Source organism: Camelus bactrianus, chromosome 15 (assembly GCF_048773025.1).
Source record: "Camelus bactrianus isolate YW-2024 breed Bactrian camel chromosome 15, ASM4877302v1, whole genome shotgun sequence".
Lineage (NCBI taxonomy): Eukaryota > Metazoa > Chordata > Mammalia > Artiodactyla > Camelidae > Camelus > Camelus bactrianus.
The window spans coordinates 20,603,934-20,616,535 of NC_133553.1; the positions used below are offsets into that span (position 1 = coordinate 20,603,934).

The following is a 12,602-nucleotide window of genomic DNA, read 5'->3' on the forward strand; positions in this document are numbered from 1 at the left end:
GGGGCACTGCTGACTGGGGCTCCCGTTGCTCAGCACCCGAACTTCTCAGTCATCCCTCTGCCTCATTTCGTTGGTCACGCCGCCTCTCGGGCCAGCGTCATTTTTTTGTCTTCACCAGCAGCAGCAGCCGCCGATTGGTCTTCCTGCCTCAGTTTCTTTTCTTGTCAGTCTTCTCTACATTTTTACCGCAATACTCTTTCTAAATCCTGGATCGAATCATCATTTTTGTAATTCCTGAGTCTCTGGTGGCTTCTCTTGGCTACACTGTGCCATCCGAATCTCCTAGCATGGCATCCGCTGTGGCCCTTCCCCTGCGTGTGCGCACACCTCTCCCTCCGCGGTGCCCTGGTGCACCCTCCTCTCCCGGAAGGCCCTCCTCCAAGCCTGCCAGCTGCCAGCCCCTCTGGGACGATTCTCCCCTTTCCTTGGGTGTGACTCCTTTAGTGTTTACTTAGGATCGACACAGCACTGGTGCGTGTCCGTCATGAGCCGGGGGTTTGAGCTGTGTCTTCTTTCATCTGCGTTCCCAGCACTGGGCCCTTTGTAGAGCAGACTTCAGTCGATCAGCTGGGCAGACAAACCGAAGCTGAGCACAGATATCCCTTGAAATGTGAGCGCATCAGGGAGGCAGGCAGGCAAGGACCAGGATGGAAATTGCTCAAAATAAATGTCACTTTTTTTTTTCATTTCTCAAGTAAAAATAGTAATTTTTTCCAACTAATATTGTTAAGTATCTCCTCTGTTTGGCGTGGACACAGTCTCTCTCTTCTCAACAGTCTGAAGATTTAGTCTATAAAACCTGCACGGGATGACAGGGCAGGTGCCCCGAGGTGATATAAACAAGTACTGTGGGCCCAGATGGGAAGAGCCGGTGATAACTGAGGTTAGGCCTCCTGGGGTGGCCAGGGTTTGAGGTGGGGGGCACTGGGAAGGGGTGGGGGTCGTGGAGCCCGTTCCAGTGGAACAAGACGACCCGAGCCAGGTGCGAAGTGGGGCGTGCGATACATGTGTCTGAAATGAGGAGGAGTTCACTTCGCCGGCCCTGGAGCCTCCCCCAAGTTAATTGTTCACGTGTCTTGCTTGTGTCTCTGTTTCCTAGGCCCAAACCATGAATTACGTGGGGCAGCTGGCAGGCCAGGTGTTTGTCACTGTGAAGGAGCTCTACAAGGGGCTGAACCCCGCCACCCTGTCCGGATGCATCGACATCATCGTGGTCCGCCAGCCCAATGGGAGCCTGCAGTGCTCCCCCTTCCACGTCCGCTTTGGGAAAATGGGGGTCCTGCGCTCCCGGGAGAAAGTGGTAAGTAACCTGGAGGACAGGTTCCCCCCTTAGAGAAAATCATTGTGTTTCTGTGGCTTTACATGTCCAGAGCTCCTCGCAGACCCAGAGTTTTAGTTCTCTGTCGGAAAGGGCTGGTCCCTGAGTTGACAAGTTCCAGTTACTATGACGTGTAAATTTTTCCAAAATGCAGTGGCATAAAACAATTATTTATGAAGCTCCTGGGTTCTGTGGGTCAGGGTTCCAGCCAAGTGCAGTAGGCTGGTTCATCTCTGCCATTTGCCATCTGGGGCTTTAGCTGGAGACTCGGGGCTCGGGGGCTGGAATCACCTGTAGATGTCCTGGCTCCCGCGGCTGGTGGCTCTCAGCTGGACTCTTAGCTGAGGCTGTTGGCCACAGCGCCTCCACACGGCCCCTCTGTGTGGCCTTCTTACAACATGGTAGCTGGCTGCAAGGCAAGTGTCTTCCAAGAGAGCGAGCCAGGCAGATGCCACCTTCTTGTGCTGGCCTAGCCTCGGGAGTCACGTGGCACCACTTGGGTTGTGCTCGCAGACTCGCTGGGGCAATCACAAGCCTGCAGGGACTCAAGGGGGTGGAGGTGGGGGGAAAAGACTCCGCTTCTCAATGGACCAGGTTGACCAGCTGAGATTGGGAACTGTGAGATATTTCGGGGGATGATTTGATTAAAGTGTGTGGAGACTGAGCCATCTCCCAGGAGGTTTCCTGTTGTGGTGAAGTATCTTGTTCCTTCAGGTTGACATTGAAATCAACGGGGAACCTGTGGATTTGCACATGAAATTGGGAGATAACGGAGAGGCGTTTTTTGTTCAAGAGACTGATAATGATCAGGTAAGGAAGGCGGGGTGTGAGGGTTACCCCTGAGTTTTGGGCTCTGAGCTCTGCTCCGCTAGGAGACACATGTGGAGCAGTGATGCTGGCGCCCGGCTGTGTGGGTGACGGCTGCAGAGAAAAGCGGCCTCTTACCCCGTACTGGGAATTTGAGCCAGACAAGGTGGGTGTGTGCTGTGTCCACAGGACTCAGCAGTCCTGGCCTGCTCCCTTTGGCTCAGTGTCCAGGGAGGCAGGGAACTGAATCACATTGGGCTGAACCGTGGTCCAAAGCACACAAACGATACTGATGTGTCAAATCTCGGACAGATGAATGTTCTAGTATTTGTTTACTGAATGACTAAATCACTTTTATTTTTATTAAATTTTTTAACAGCTCTATTAAAATACAATTCTCGTACCATACGATTTATCCGTTTCATGTGTACGATTCTGTGGTTTTTGGTATTTTCACAAATGCGTGTATCCATTAGCACAGTCAATTCTGTAACATTTTCATCACCTCCGAAAGAGACTCTGTACCCTTTAGCCATCACCTCCCCTGTCCCTAAACCCCCAACCTTTCACTGCCTGAGCCCGAAACAGCCATTAATCTACTTTCTGTCTCTCTGGATTTCCCTTATTCTGAGCTTTCATCTGAATGGAATTCCATGGTCTGGGGCCTTTTGTGCCTGACTTCTTTCAGGACCACAACTTTACAAGATTCATCTGAGTCACGGCTTATGCCAGTACTGCATTCATCCCACTGTAGGGCAACAGTGTTCCACTGTATCTATAGACCACCTATGCACCATCTATAGTTTATCTTTTCATGTGTTGGTGGATAATTAGGTTTGCTTCCACCTTTTGGCTGTTGTCAGCAACATTGCTATGAACATCTGTGTGCAAGTTTTTGTGAAGACTTACGTTTTCGTTTGTTTTGGGTATGTCCCTGGGAGCGGAATTGCTGGGTCGCATGGAAACTCTGTGTTTAACATTCGAGCAACTGCCAGACTGTTATCCAAAGCGGCTCTGTTTTACGCTCCTACTGGCAGTGCACGGGAGTTCCAGTTTGTGAAGAGCCTTGTCATTTCTTGCTTTCCGGCTTTGCGACTCTAGCCGTCCTGGTGGGTGTGAAGCCGTTCCTCATCCTGATACTGATTTGCGTTTCCCTGGTGACTAATGACGCTGAGCATTGTTTCATTTGCTTCTTGGCCATCTCCATGTGTTCTTTGGAGAAATGTCTGTTCAGACGCTTTGCTCATTTTTTGTTGGGTTATGTGTCTTTCTGCCACTGAGTTGTAAGAGTTCATGACCTGTTCTAGACACAAGCCCCTCGTCAGGTGTGTGCTCTGTGAGTGCCTTCTTCCACTGTGGGAGTGAGTGGTCTTCACTTTCTGATGTTGTGCTTTGAAACACAAAGTTTTTAATTTTGATGAAATCCGATTTATCTGTTTTATTTTTGTTGCTCGTCCTTTTGTTGTCATATCTCAGAATTCTTTGCCAAATCCGAAGTCATGAAGATTTACATCCCTCTTTTTCCTTCCAAGACAGACCACTTTTTTTTGGCCTTTCACTGAGAAAGCCACTTTGAAGGGATCTGATGTAGTGATTCCTCAATAAAATCCACTCGAATTAGTTCCTTTGTGGGAAGGCAGCCTGATTGAAAAGGAACGGCTCTAAATAGCTCCAGGCTCTAAATCGAATGCCGGTCGTTTCAGTTTCAGGACAAAACCATCCCATCCCAGGCTCTGCTTCCTCTCGGGCTCCCTGAAGGTGTGACATAGGAGGAGGGCCAGTGTCCTCACCCCGTGGCCCTCAGGGAGCCCTGCCTGGCTGCTCTTTGTCTCCCTACTGAAAGGGGAAGCAGAGGATGATTCACTGGTTTCTAATGAATTTTAGGCTTTGACAGACGAACCACTGTTTGCCCCTTGGCTGTAGACAGATTTCACGCTGTAAGAGCTGGGGAAGCATTTTGGGTGGGGATGCCGTGGAGGCTGCAGGCCGCCGTGGTGAGCTGGGTCTCTAAGGCTAGTACGTCCTGTCCCATGTGATGCCCCTCCTGCCCCTGAGAGGCAGCTGGAAGCTGGGGAGCCTGTGTCCTTCATCACCAGATTGAGCCGTCTCCCCCTTCCCTTTTGACCCAGTGTCAGTCAGCACTCTCTGTGCGTTTCTTCAGCTGAGTGAGGCGGTCTGTCACTTCCCTCCCAGCCTCGCCTCACCTCTCAGATGAGGACTTCATACATGTAGGACATTAGATGTTCTCCAAGCCACTCAAACTGTCAGCAGCATGTGTGCCTGTCCCCTGAATGAACACTGGGGGGCCGTCGGCACCACCCGGCTTCTTACGTCCCAGTCAGCAAGGCTCCTTTTTGAACATCTTTTCTGCCCTTCAGGAGGTGATCCCCATGCACCTGGCCACCTCCCCGATCCTGTCGGAAGGAGCCTCGCGGATGGAGTCCCAGCTGAAGAGGAACTCTGTAGATCGGATGAGAGGCCTGGACCCCAACACCTCAGCCCAGGTCTTGGCTCCCAGCGAGACCACCTCAAGTGGCTCTTTAGGGAAGAAGAGGAGGAAGAGGAGGAGGAAGTCCCAGCTGGACAGCATGAAAAGGGATGACAATGCCAACACGTCCGAGGACGAAGACATGTTTCCCATCGAGATGAGCTCGGACGAGGAGGCCGAGCCGCTGGACAGCAGTAGGTAAATGTGTGTGTGTCGAGGGGGGGGCTGAGCTCCAGCTGCGTGGCTTCGTTTTTTAGGAGAACTCTCTCTCTCTCTCTCTTTTTTTTTTTTTTTTGTGTGGGGGGGAGGTAATTAGGTTTATTTATTTATTTCTTTTTTAAGTGGAGGCACTGGGGATTGAACCCAGGACCTCGTGCATGCTAAACACATGCTCTACCACTGAGCTATACCCTTTCCCCTTATGAAATGTTCCCCCCTTGACCCCAGAATTTCTTACTCTTCCATTAATGATTTTAGACTGAACTTTGGAATCCTGCAGGCCCAATTCTAAAGTAGCATAAAGACGTGACGGAGCTTGCAACTGAGAGGTAATTGGTAACACCCGACATCCCTGGTGTTAACCCCAGCTTTCCAGGGCGGAACCAAGGAGCAGGAACTCAGCAGACGAACACTTTATGAATCACTGTTTCAGACCCACACATGCTCATTTAGCGCCAACTTGGAGCACGGCGTTGGGCTGATTGACACTCAGGGGCCGATCTGTGGTCCACTCAGGGCTACAGGTGGACCCATTTCTCTACAAGCAGACCTGTCCTTTTCAGTGTTGATCAGGGTCAAAGTTTGGTGGACACTCATTGTGTTTTTCTTTGCTTTTTATAGTGTGGTGAAATTCTGTGTCTGCGTAGTGCTATTTTGGTGAAAAATGCCAGTTTTAAAAGTCAAAACTCATTTGTAAAGAACTATTTGATGTTTCAGATTTTTTATGTAATTCAGCAGAATTTTTCGTAATTGCTTTTGTGTCCTATTAGCATAAAGAACATCAGGAGATGTTCAGGAGAAGGAACATCTGGAGTAACCCCCTGCTTCGTTATTCAGAGCTGAATTTTTTTTTCTGGCTGAAAAATAAAGGCACACCAACAATGTCGCTTTTCCTAAGTGCCGTGGGCTCAGGAGCTGGTCAGTCGGCTTATTACGGCTGCCTTCCCTGCGTGGCTTTTAGTTCTGGACTTAGATGCTTCAGAGAACATCAGAAATACAGACAGGTGGCCTCTGCATGAGAAAGAGTGACTTGTATCTTGTAACAAGCATGCTGTACCCGATGCCAGATAGATTTGCAACCATTTTGTAATTATAAGATACAGTTTGTCGTGACATTTATTTATTGCGCTAGATAAGCTGCTGTCTGTGTGTTCAGTGGTTGGCAGCTCCCCCGGGCATGGCAAGAGTTTATAAGCCTCTGGGTCCAGTCTTGGGCCCGACTACCTCGCAGGCTTTTTGTGGAGGAAACGTGAAAGACAAGCGTATCGCGCATCGGGCACTGCGGTGTAAATATCAGGCGTGCAGCCATGGTGTCCGTGTCTAATACTGGACCAAAGGCAGTTCACACGTGCAGTTCAGCCAAAGCACGACCGCACAGTACACATTTCTCTTGAGTCACTTTTTCCTCTTCACCTCTTAGAATATGCCTGGGTGGTTTATTTAGAAGGAGCTCACATTAGTCTACCAGCATTAGAGAGAAGAGAAAATGGAGACTTGCCTTATTACAAATCGATCACTAATCATTCTTTGACTTTGATCTTTCTTTTTTTCTTTCCCTCCAGAACTCTTTCTAATGATATACCTCCATTCCAAGAAGACGTTCCTAAGGAAAACCTTTCCCCAGTCCTGACCTACCCTCAGTCAGCATCATACCCTAATTCCGACAGAGAGTGGTCACCCAGCGCCAGGTGAGTGCTGGTGTCTGTGCCTGTGTGTTCGCCTGTCCTGGTCCAGAGGGTTCCAAGTCAGTGATAGGAAGGGTGTTTAATAAAATAGTGAAATAGAAATAAAACATCAAAATAACTAGGACCCCCAAAATTGCAGTTTAGACTAGGAGGTACAGATCAGAGTTGAAAACAGAACATGTGCAGATCATAAACTTCTGTCTGATATCAGAATTGAACTCAGACGTGGCTCTTATCTTTCCAAGGTGATGTCGAAGGGGAAACCACTTGTTAAGTTACATAAATGCCAATTGTCAGCAGGGGAAAACAGGTGACGGAGCCTTTCAGGGTACTTAGCCCTAAAGTAAGGCTCAGGAACAGAGAGGCTGCTTCAGGGGCCCCGGAGGTCATTCTGCCTGTTGGGGTGATGCCTTCTTCCCAGGTTGAGTCCATGCTGCTGAATTCAAGAATTCTCATTTCCCTGAAATGGACTCTCAGGTGGCCCTAGGCTTCCGGTGTAAACCTGGAGAACCAGAGCTGCTCTGTGTGGAGAAGATGCTAGAGACTTTTAAGTGAGACCTGTGAGAATCTGTGAGCCCTTCTGAGCAGTTTTCAGAAGAACTAGGGAGGGGACACGTCTGAATAGTTTGTTCCCAGCAAGGACAGTATCACCCCCATCAGGACAAAAATTGGTTCCTGGGCAGCAAAATATAATAGAGTGTAGCCTCCAAAGGGCTGTACATAAACAGGTGCATAGTATATCCTTGGCATTTAAATTTCATGGTGGAGGGAGGACTTTTGGGGAAAAAAAGGTCTCAAAATGCTCGAGGGCGTGGCAGTAACGGAAAAGAGGTTGAGGAGCCCTGATCTGAGTGACAGCGACACCCTTGGACTGTTCTTACTCCTAATGTGTTGGATTTACTTCTGGTCTAAAATGGGGGTGTCAGAGCCCCTCGAAGCTCGGCATGTGCTGCAAAGGCTTCCTGCCCAAAGCCAGTCTCCTGTGAACACCACCCCTGGTTCCAGTTTGACCAGACTGATCTTGTTAATGAGACAGCAGGGTCAGCGGTGGGTGCTGAAGTTGGGGTCGGAGAAAAGTCCACGTGTCACCTGCCTGGTTTCCAGCCAGGACCGTGACGGAGAATGTTGTCAACCAGAGCGGGGCTGGGGGCCTGTGGAGTCCCCGCGTAGGGGTCTGTCTGTCCTTAGGCCCGCCCTGTCCAGTAGAAACAGAATGCTAGCTACATATGTAATTTAAAATTTTCTAGTAACCATCCTTAAAAAGTAAAAAGAAATCAGTGAAATTAACTTTGATGATCCGTTTCATTGACCTGATATATCCAAAGTATTTTCATTTCACGTGATCAGTTTTTAAAAAAAAGTTGAGATATTTCACATTCTCGTTTTCCTAAGTCTTTGCAATCGTGTATCTGAAATGTGCGGAACATCTCAATTCGGGCTCGTCATGTTTCAAGTTCTCAATAGCCACACACAGCCCATGGTCTTCCTATTACACTGTGTAGGTATAAGACCCTTCTAGAACCTCATACGTTCTCTCCCTAGGTCTGTGGAGTTAAGCCCTAAGGAGGGAAAACCACAGTACTTTAGGAAGAAAATTATGTGGAATAGTTAGAAACCACTGACAGTTAGAAAAATCTGTTCATACACTCTGTGTTAGTTTTGAGAATTTAAATACAACCCTGAATACGTTTCCCTGTCTGATGTTTTCTCTGTGAAACCAGAATAATGACCATGTCAGATTAGGTGATCTGACCACTGTTAAACGTAATTACAAATTAGGAGAAATAGATCCATTTCCAGACTTTAGCTTATGTATTTTCTTTAGAGAGACAGTTGTCAGCACAAATCACCTTGTCTTTTGGAGGATGTAGTTTGCTGAGGCACTAAATTCTGCCCCGAGAAAAACAATTTTTTTATGGGCACATGGATGAAACAGAAAGTGAAACGGGTGCCTTGACAATTTCCTGTTTTTGTGGTTCCAAAGATTCGTGTTGATTTCGTAGCGACATCAACATGGGGTCCTCTGCTGTTGTCAGACACCCGAGCGTGTTCACCTTCTTACACACGTTATGGGGAGAGTAGTCAAATAATGGGCGTGACACTTTGTTGAATGTAATTGACCTATGATTTCTCTTCCTTTCAATGTGGATCACATGGTATCCAGTAGCCCGGTAGATTGCAGGAGGCCCCCCCCTCATCTTGCGGTTGTGGCCGAGGGGGGCCTGTCTAGCTCCTGCCCCCCGCAGTCGTCCCACTTCCACGCTTCGGAAAGGTAGAGGGGGCGCTTCCCCATCCTGGGTGTCTTTGATTATAAAAATTTTGATCTAACTCTCACAAGTACGTTTTACCATTAACCAAATTACTTATGCGGAAAATACATAGAGATTCTGTGAAGTGAAAATTTTGATCTAACTCTTACCAATCTGATTTACCAACTAACCGGATTACTTACGAAGAAAATACGTATAGGTTATTCTTTTCCTTTCCTGTTAAGCATTTGTAAATTATTAGATTTTTTTTTTTAAGTACTAAATTTGACTCTGAAAATCAGGGTTAAGCATATCATTCTTCCTAACTTTGTGACGTGCTCTTAAAAAATAGAATAATGAATTGAAAACTGGGCATATGATCTTTATTTTGTGTCTGAGGTTCAACAAATAAGTTTACAAGACATTTATTGTGATGTCTCTGAAGCAGAAGAGTTATTATAACTCCTTAAGTAGCGTATAGACTTTTTGAATAATGGAGCCAGGTATTTCCACAGCATTTGTAGGATAGAATTTTGGAGAATCGCCTAGGCTGCATCTGACGGTTTGGATTGTAGGTGTGATGTAGAGGTCTCAGACCACAGCCTCCTTTCCCTCAGTGTTGGCTGTCCTGCGGCCCGCCTTACTTTGCAAACCTTAATGGTGAAGCTATGATTAATTTCTACATGGGAAACTGTTTTTCTTTTTGACTAAAGAATCAAATCTCAGGACATAGCTTCACTCACAGGTACATGTGTAGAAGAAAGGCCATTTTAAAATGAGATCAACTAAGTTGTGAGCAGTTTGTAACTGATGTGCCTAACTGGGACCAACAGAAGTGCTGAAAACTATTACATGGCTAATACATGCATTATTTGTGAATACCAGTCATTGACCTTGAAGCTTACTTTTTTGAACAACCTTTGATCTTAAAAGTCTAAAATTTGGTAACGGGGAATTTTGGAATCATCCTTCTCATCAGTCACACTCAGCACTGGGGGTCTTTTCCCTAGTTCACCTTCCGTCTGTCTGAAGTCCCTCAACAAGCAGGCACAGACTGTGCACGTGTACTCGGGTGCAGAATCCTGAGCGAGGCTGGTCCGTCTTGAGCAGCCAGCAATTATTGTTGTGACGTAGTGGGTATGAGAGGTGGGACTGGGGATCGAACCCAGGGCCTCGTGCATGCTAAGCATGCGCTTTACCACTGAAGCTCTTTGTGAATATGAATTTGCCCGCCTGAATGCCTCTGTGGAAACATATGGCTTGTAGCTTTTATCAAAGGATCAGAATCTTAGGGCTTCTGGAGTTGGGTGGTGTGACAGAGAACTGTGTCCAGAGTTTGCATTCTTCTAGAGTGGGGGTTGGCAAACCACAGCCTGTGGCCCAATCCGACCCACCCTCTGTCTCTGTGAAGTTTTCTGGTTGCAGCCGACCTGTTCCCATGATGTCCATGGTCGCTTTTGTGCTCTGATGGCAAAGTTGAGTAGTTGCCGCAAAGATCGCAGAACCTCCCCAAAGCCAGGAGTGCTTGCTGTCTGGCCTTCAAGGGAAAAAGTCTGCTGACCCCTGGCTGCAGAGCAGGCTCAGTCTAAAGGGCTTTACTTAATTTAGTGCGGTGTCTAAGACAGTGTATTGTTCCAAAGAATTTATAACAAAATGTAAATTTAAAATTATGTTGCTTTAAAACTGTTTGGGCGCAACACGGTTGAGAGTAGGGAGCCCTTAATGATGGACCTCTTCTGTGATGCCGCTGGAGACGGCGACCCAAGTCACAGCTGTCAGCATAAAGGCCCTCACTCCCTGTGCGCATTTCACTGACGTTAAACATGTAATTGTGGGCACTTTGGTGCCAGAAAAGCATTGACCCTTTGGAGAAAAGCATAATTATAAGACTAGAGGAAGCAAGAGAGGTGGGAAGGTGACAGGCATTTTACTGCTCAGATACTTGAGGTGCCCGGTATGCCTTTCATGGGACTGTGTGCCCCTGGTGTGTGTGTGTGTGTGTGCGTGTGTGCACGCACGCGCGTGTGTGCACCCCCACAATACACTGTCTCCAGATCCTCCTGTCCACACACTGGCCAAGTAGAGCCCAAGGGCTGCAACGAACGATTTAGATGGATGGTTGCCATGGGCACCAAGGGAGGAGCCAGGCTCCATCCGCCTCACGTGAGATGAAGGAGAGAGGCGTTGGTTCTGTTTGTCTTAGTGGCTGGACCAAGGAGAACCAGGGTCAGTTTAGCCATGAAGGGTACCGGTTTGAGACAAGTTATGTGTCACCCACGAGCTCTCCACATGCTGACAGAGTTGTGCTCCTTTGGGGCTGACATCTAACTCCAGCAGGTAAACAAGACCAAGCACAGGGATGAGGGACAACTTAAGAGACTACACAGGGTCTGTGAGAAAAGTGCAGGAAAATCGCGGGGCTTGCTTTCCCGCTTTATTTATAACTGTCACCTTGCTCTAGGAGAAATGGTGCGGGAGACTGAAGCCGAGAGATAATGAAATGGGTCTTTTTTCTCACCTGTATGATGTTTAGCATCCTGTGAGAATTCAGCAGATAAGCTGACGCTTAACTGTGGTTGGACAGAAGTTAAGAGTTTGTTGAGGTCTCGAGTAAAAATATAGAAAACGTAGAGATTCAGATGCAAGTAACAACCACTTAAAAAGCTGGTCTGAGAATTAGGTGTCTTGAATGTTGTTGCAGGAAGAGCCTGAACAAGTAGGAATCTTTGAAGTATTCCTGGAAGATACAGTATTTGACAAAATCTCAGCTTGGAGGTTCCCGCACGTTAGCGAGTTTGTTTGTGGCAAGTGATATAATTTCCCTGTTTCAAAGCTCGTGCAGATTTGGAAATATTTTCAATATAAGATATAATTGGTGGATGTCCGAGATGGCCAAGACTCTTGCAGCTGTCTGAGTGTTGAGAGACTTGATTTGGAAATTGGGATTGCTGGAGAGTTGAGGTCAGGGTGAGGCAGGGAGAGGTGGGTGGTTTTGAGGTAGCAACAAACTCTTTTTTTCCCCCTCTCCCTTTTCATCTTCCTTCCTTTGTTTCCCCTTCTATATGCTACTACTTCTCAGCTTTACTTACTTGTAATTTAGCAGCAGGTTGGGACAGGGTTACCCAAATTGGAAGCACCTTCCACCCGGGTGTGTGTTCTGTCGACCCCTGGTGGCCACAGAGGGGATAGTCATGAAGCCACACCCGTAAGGCAGTGGCTGGTGGGTGCATTTTCTGGGCTATTTGCACTATAGATTTCTGGGCCAAAAACATTTTAAAAAGTTTCTCTTCCCACTCTAATCATGCATTTGTGTTTTCTTAAGTCCTTCAGTTTCCCGGCCTTCAACACCTAAAAGTGACTCAGAATTGGTCAGTAAGTCTGTGGACAGGACAGCGCAGAAGAGTAACTTAGAGATGCTCTGGCTTTGGGGAGAACTGCCACAAGCCGCAAAGGTAAGTTTTTTCCCCTTCTCAATTCTGCCGTGCCCTGAAGGTAGTTTCTAAAAACATGAAATGAACACAGTCTTTTCTTTAAATAAATTTTATTTCATATTTCAACATAGTACAAGAATATTGGATCATATTATTATATATCAAACTTTTTTTTTAAATATTGTAGGAAAGGGCAGCTCTTTGGAGAGTAGATCTGTTGAGGTTAAAGTTGTGGATTCATTCCCTTTCTAGGTTATATTTAGCTTTCATGGAAAATGCTGATTTCTCTGCCCACGAGCCACAGTGCTGACCTAGCCAACCATCTCTACACACTCATGTCATTTGTTGCTGGAGAGACGGCATGGAAGTGCAAACCCATCACTTCTTCCAGCAGAACAGTTCTGA

General features: G+C 47.2%; 1 protein-coding gene across 8 annotated transcripts in view; it reads left to right on the plus strand.

Moving 5' to 3' along the window:
* The window catches only part of LPIN1 (lipin 1), a 113,544-nt gene that overhangs the window by 64,625 nt on the left and 36,317 nt on the right, over positions 1-12,602 (plus strand). For 4 of the 8 annotated variants that reach the window (XM_074341678.1, XM_074341674.1, XM_010947337.3 and 1 more), the window contains 6 exons: positions 1,100-1,300; positions 2,033-2,128; positions 4,504-4,811; positions 6,395-6,520; positions 8,682-8,789; positions 12,089-12,218. In XM_074341678.1, the coding sequence (XP_074197779.1) occupies positions 1,100-1,300; positions 2,033-2,128; positions 4,504-4,811; positions 6,395-6,520; positions 8,682-8,789; positions 12,089-12,218 (969 nt within the window). The remainder of the gene's footprint in view (positions 1-1,099; positions 1,301-2,032; positions 2,129-4,503; positions 4,812-6,394; positions 6,521-8,681; positions 8,790-12,088; positions 12,219-12,602) is intronic. The other 4 variants (XM_074341675.1, XM_045510914.2, XM_074341676.1 and 1 more) reach the window with 2 other exon arrangements.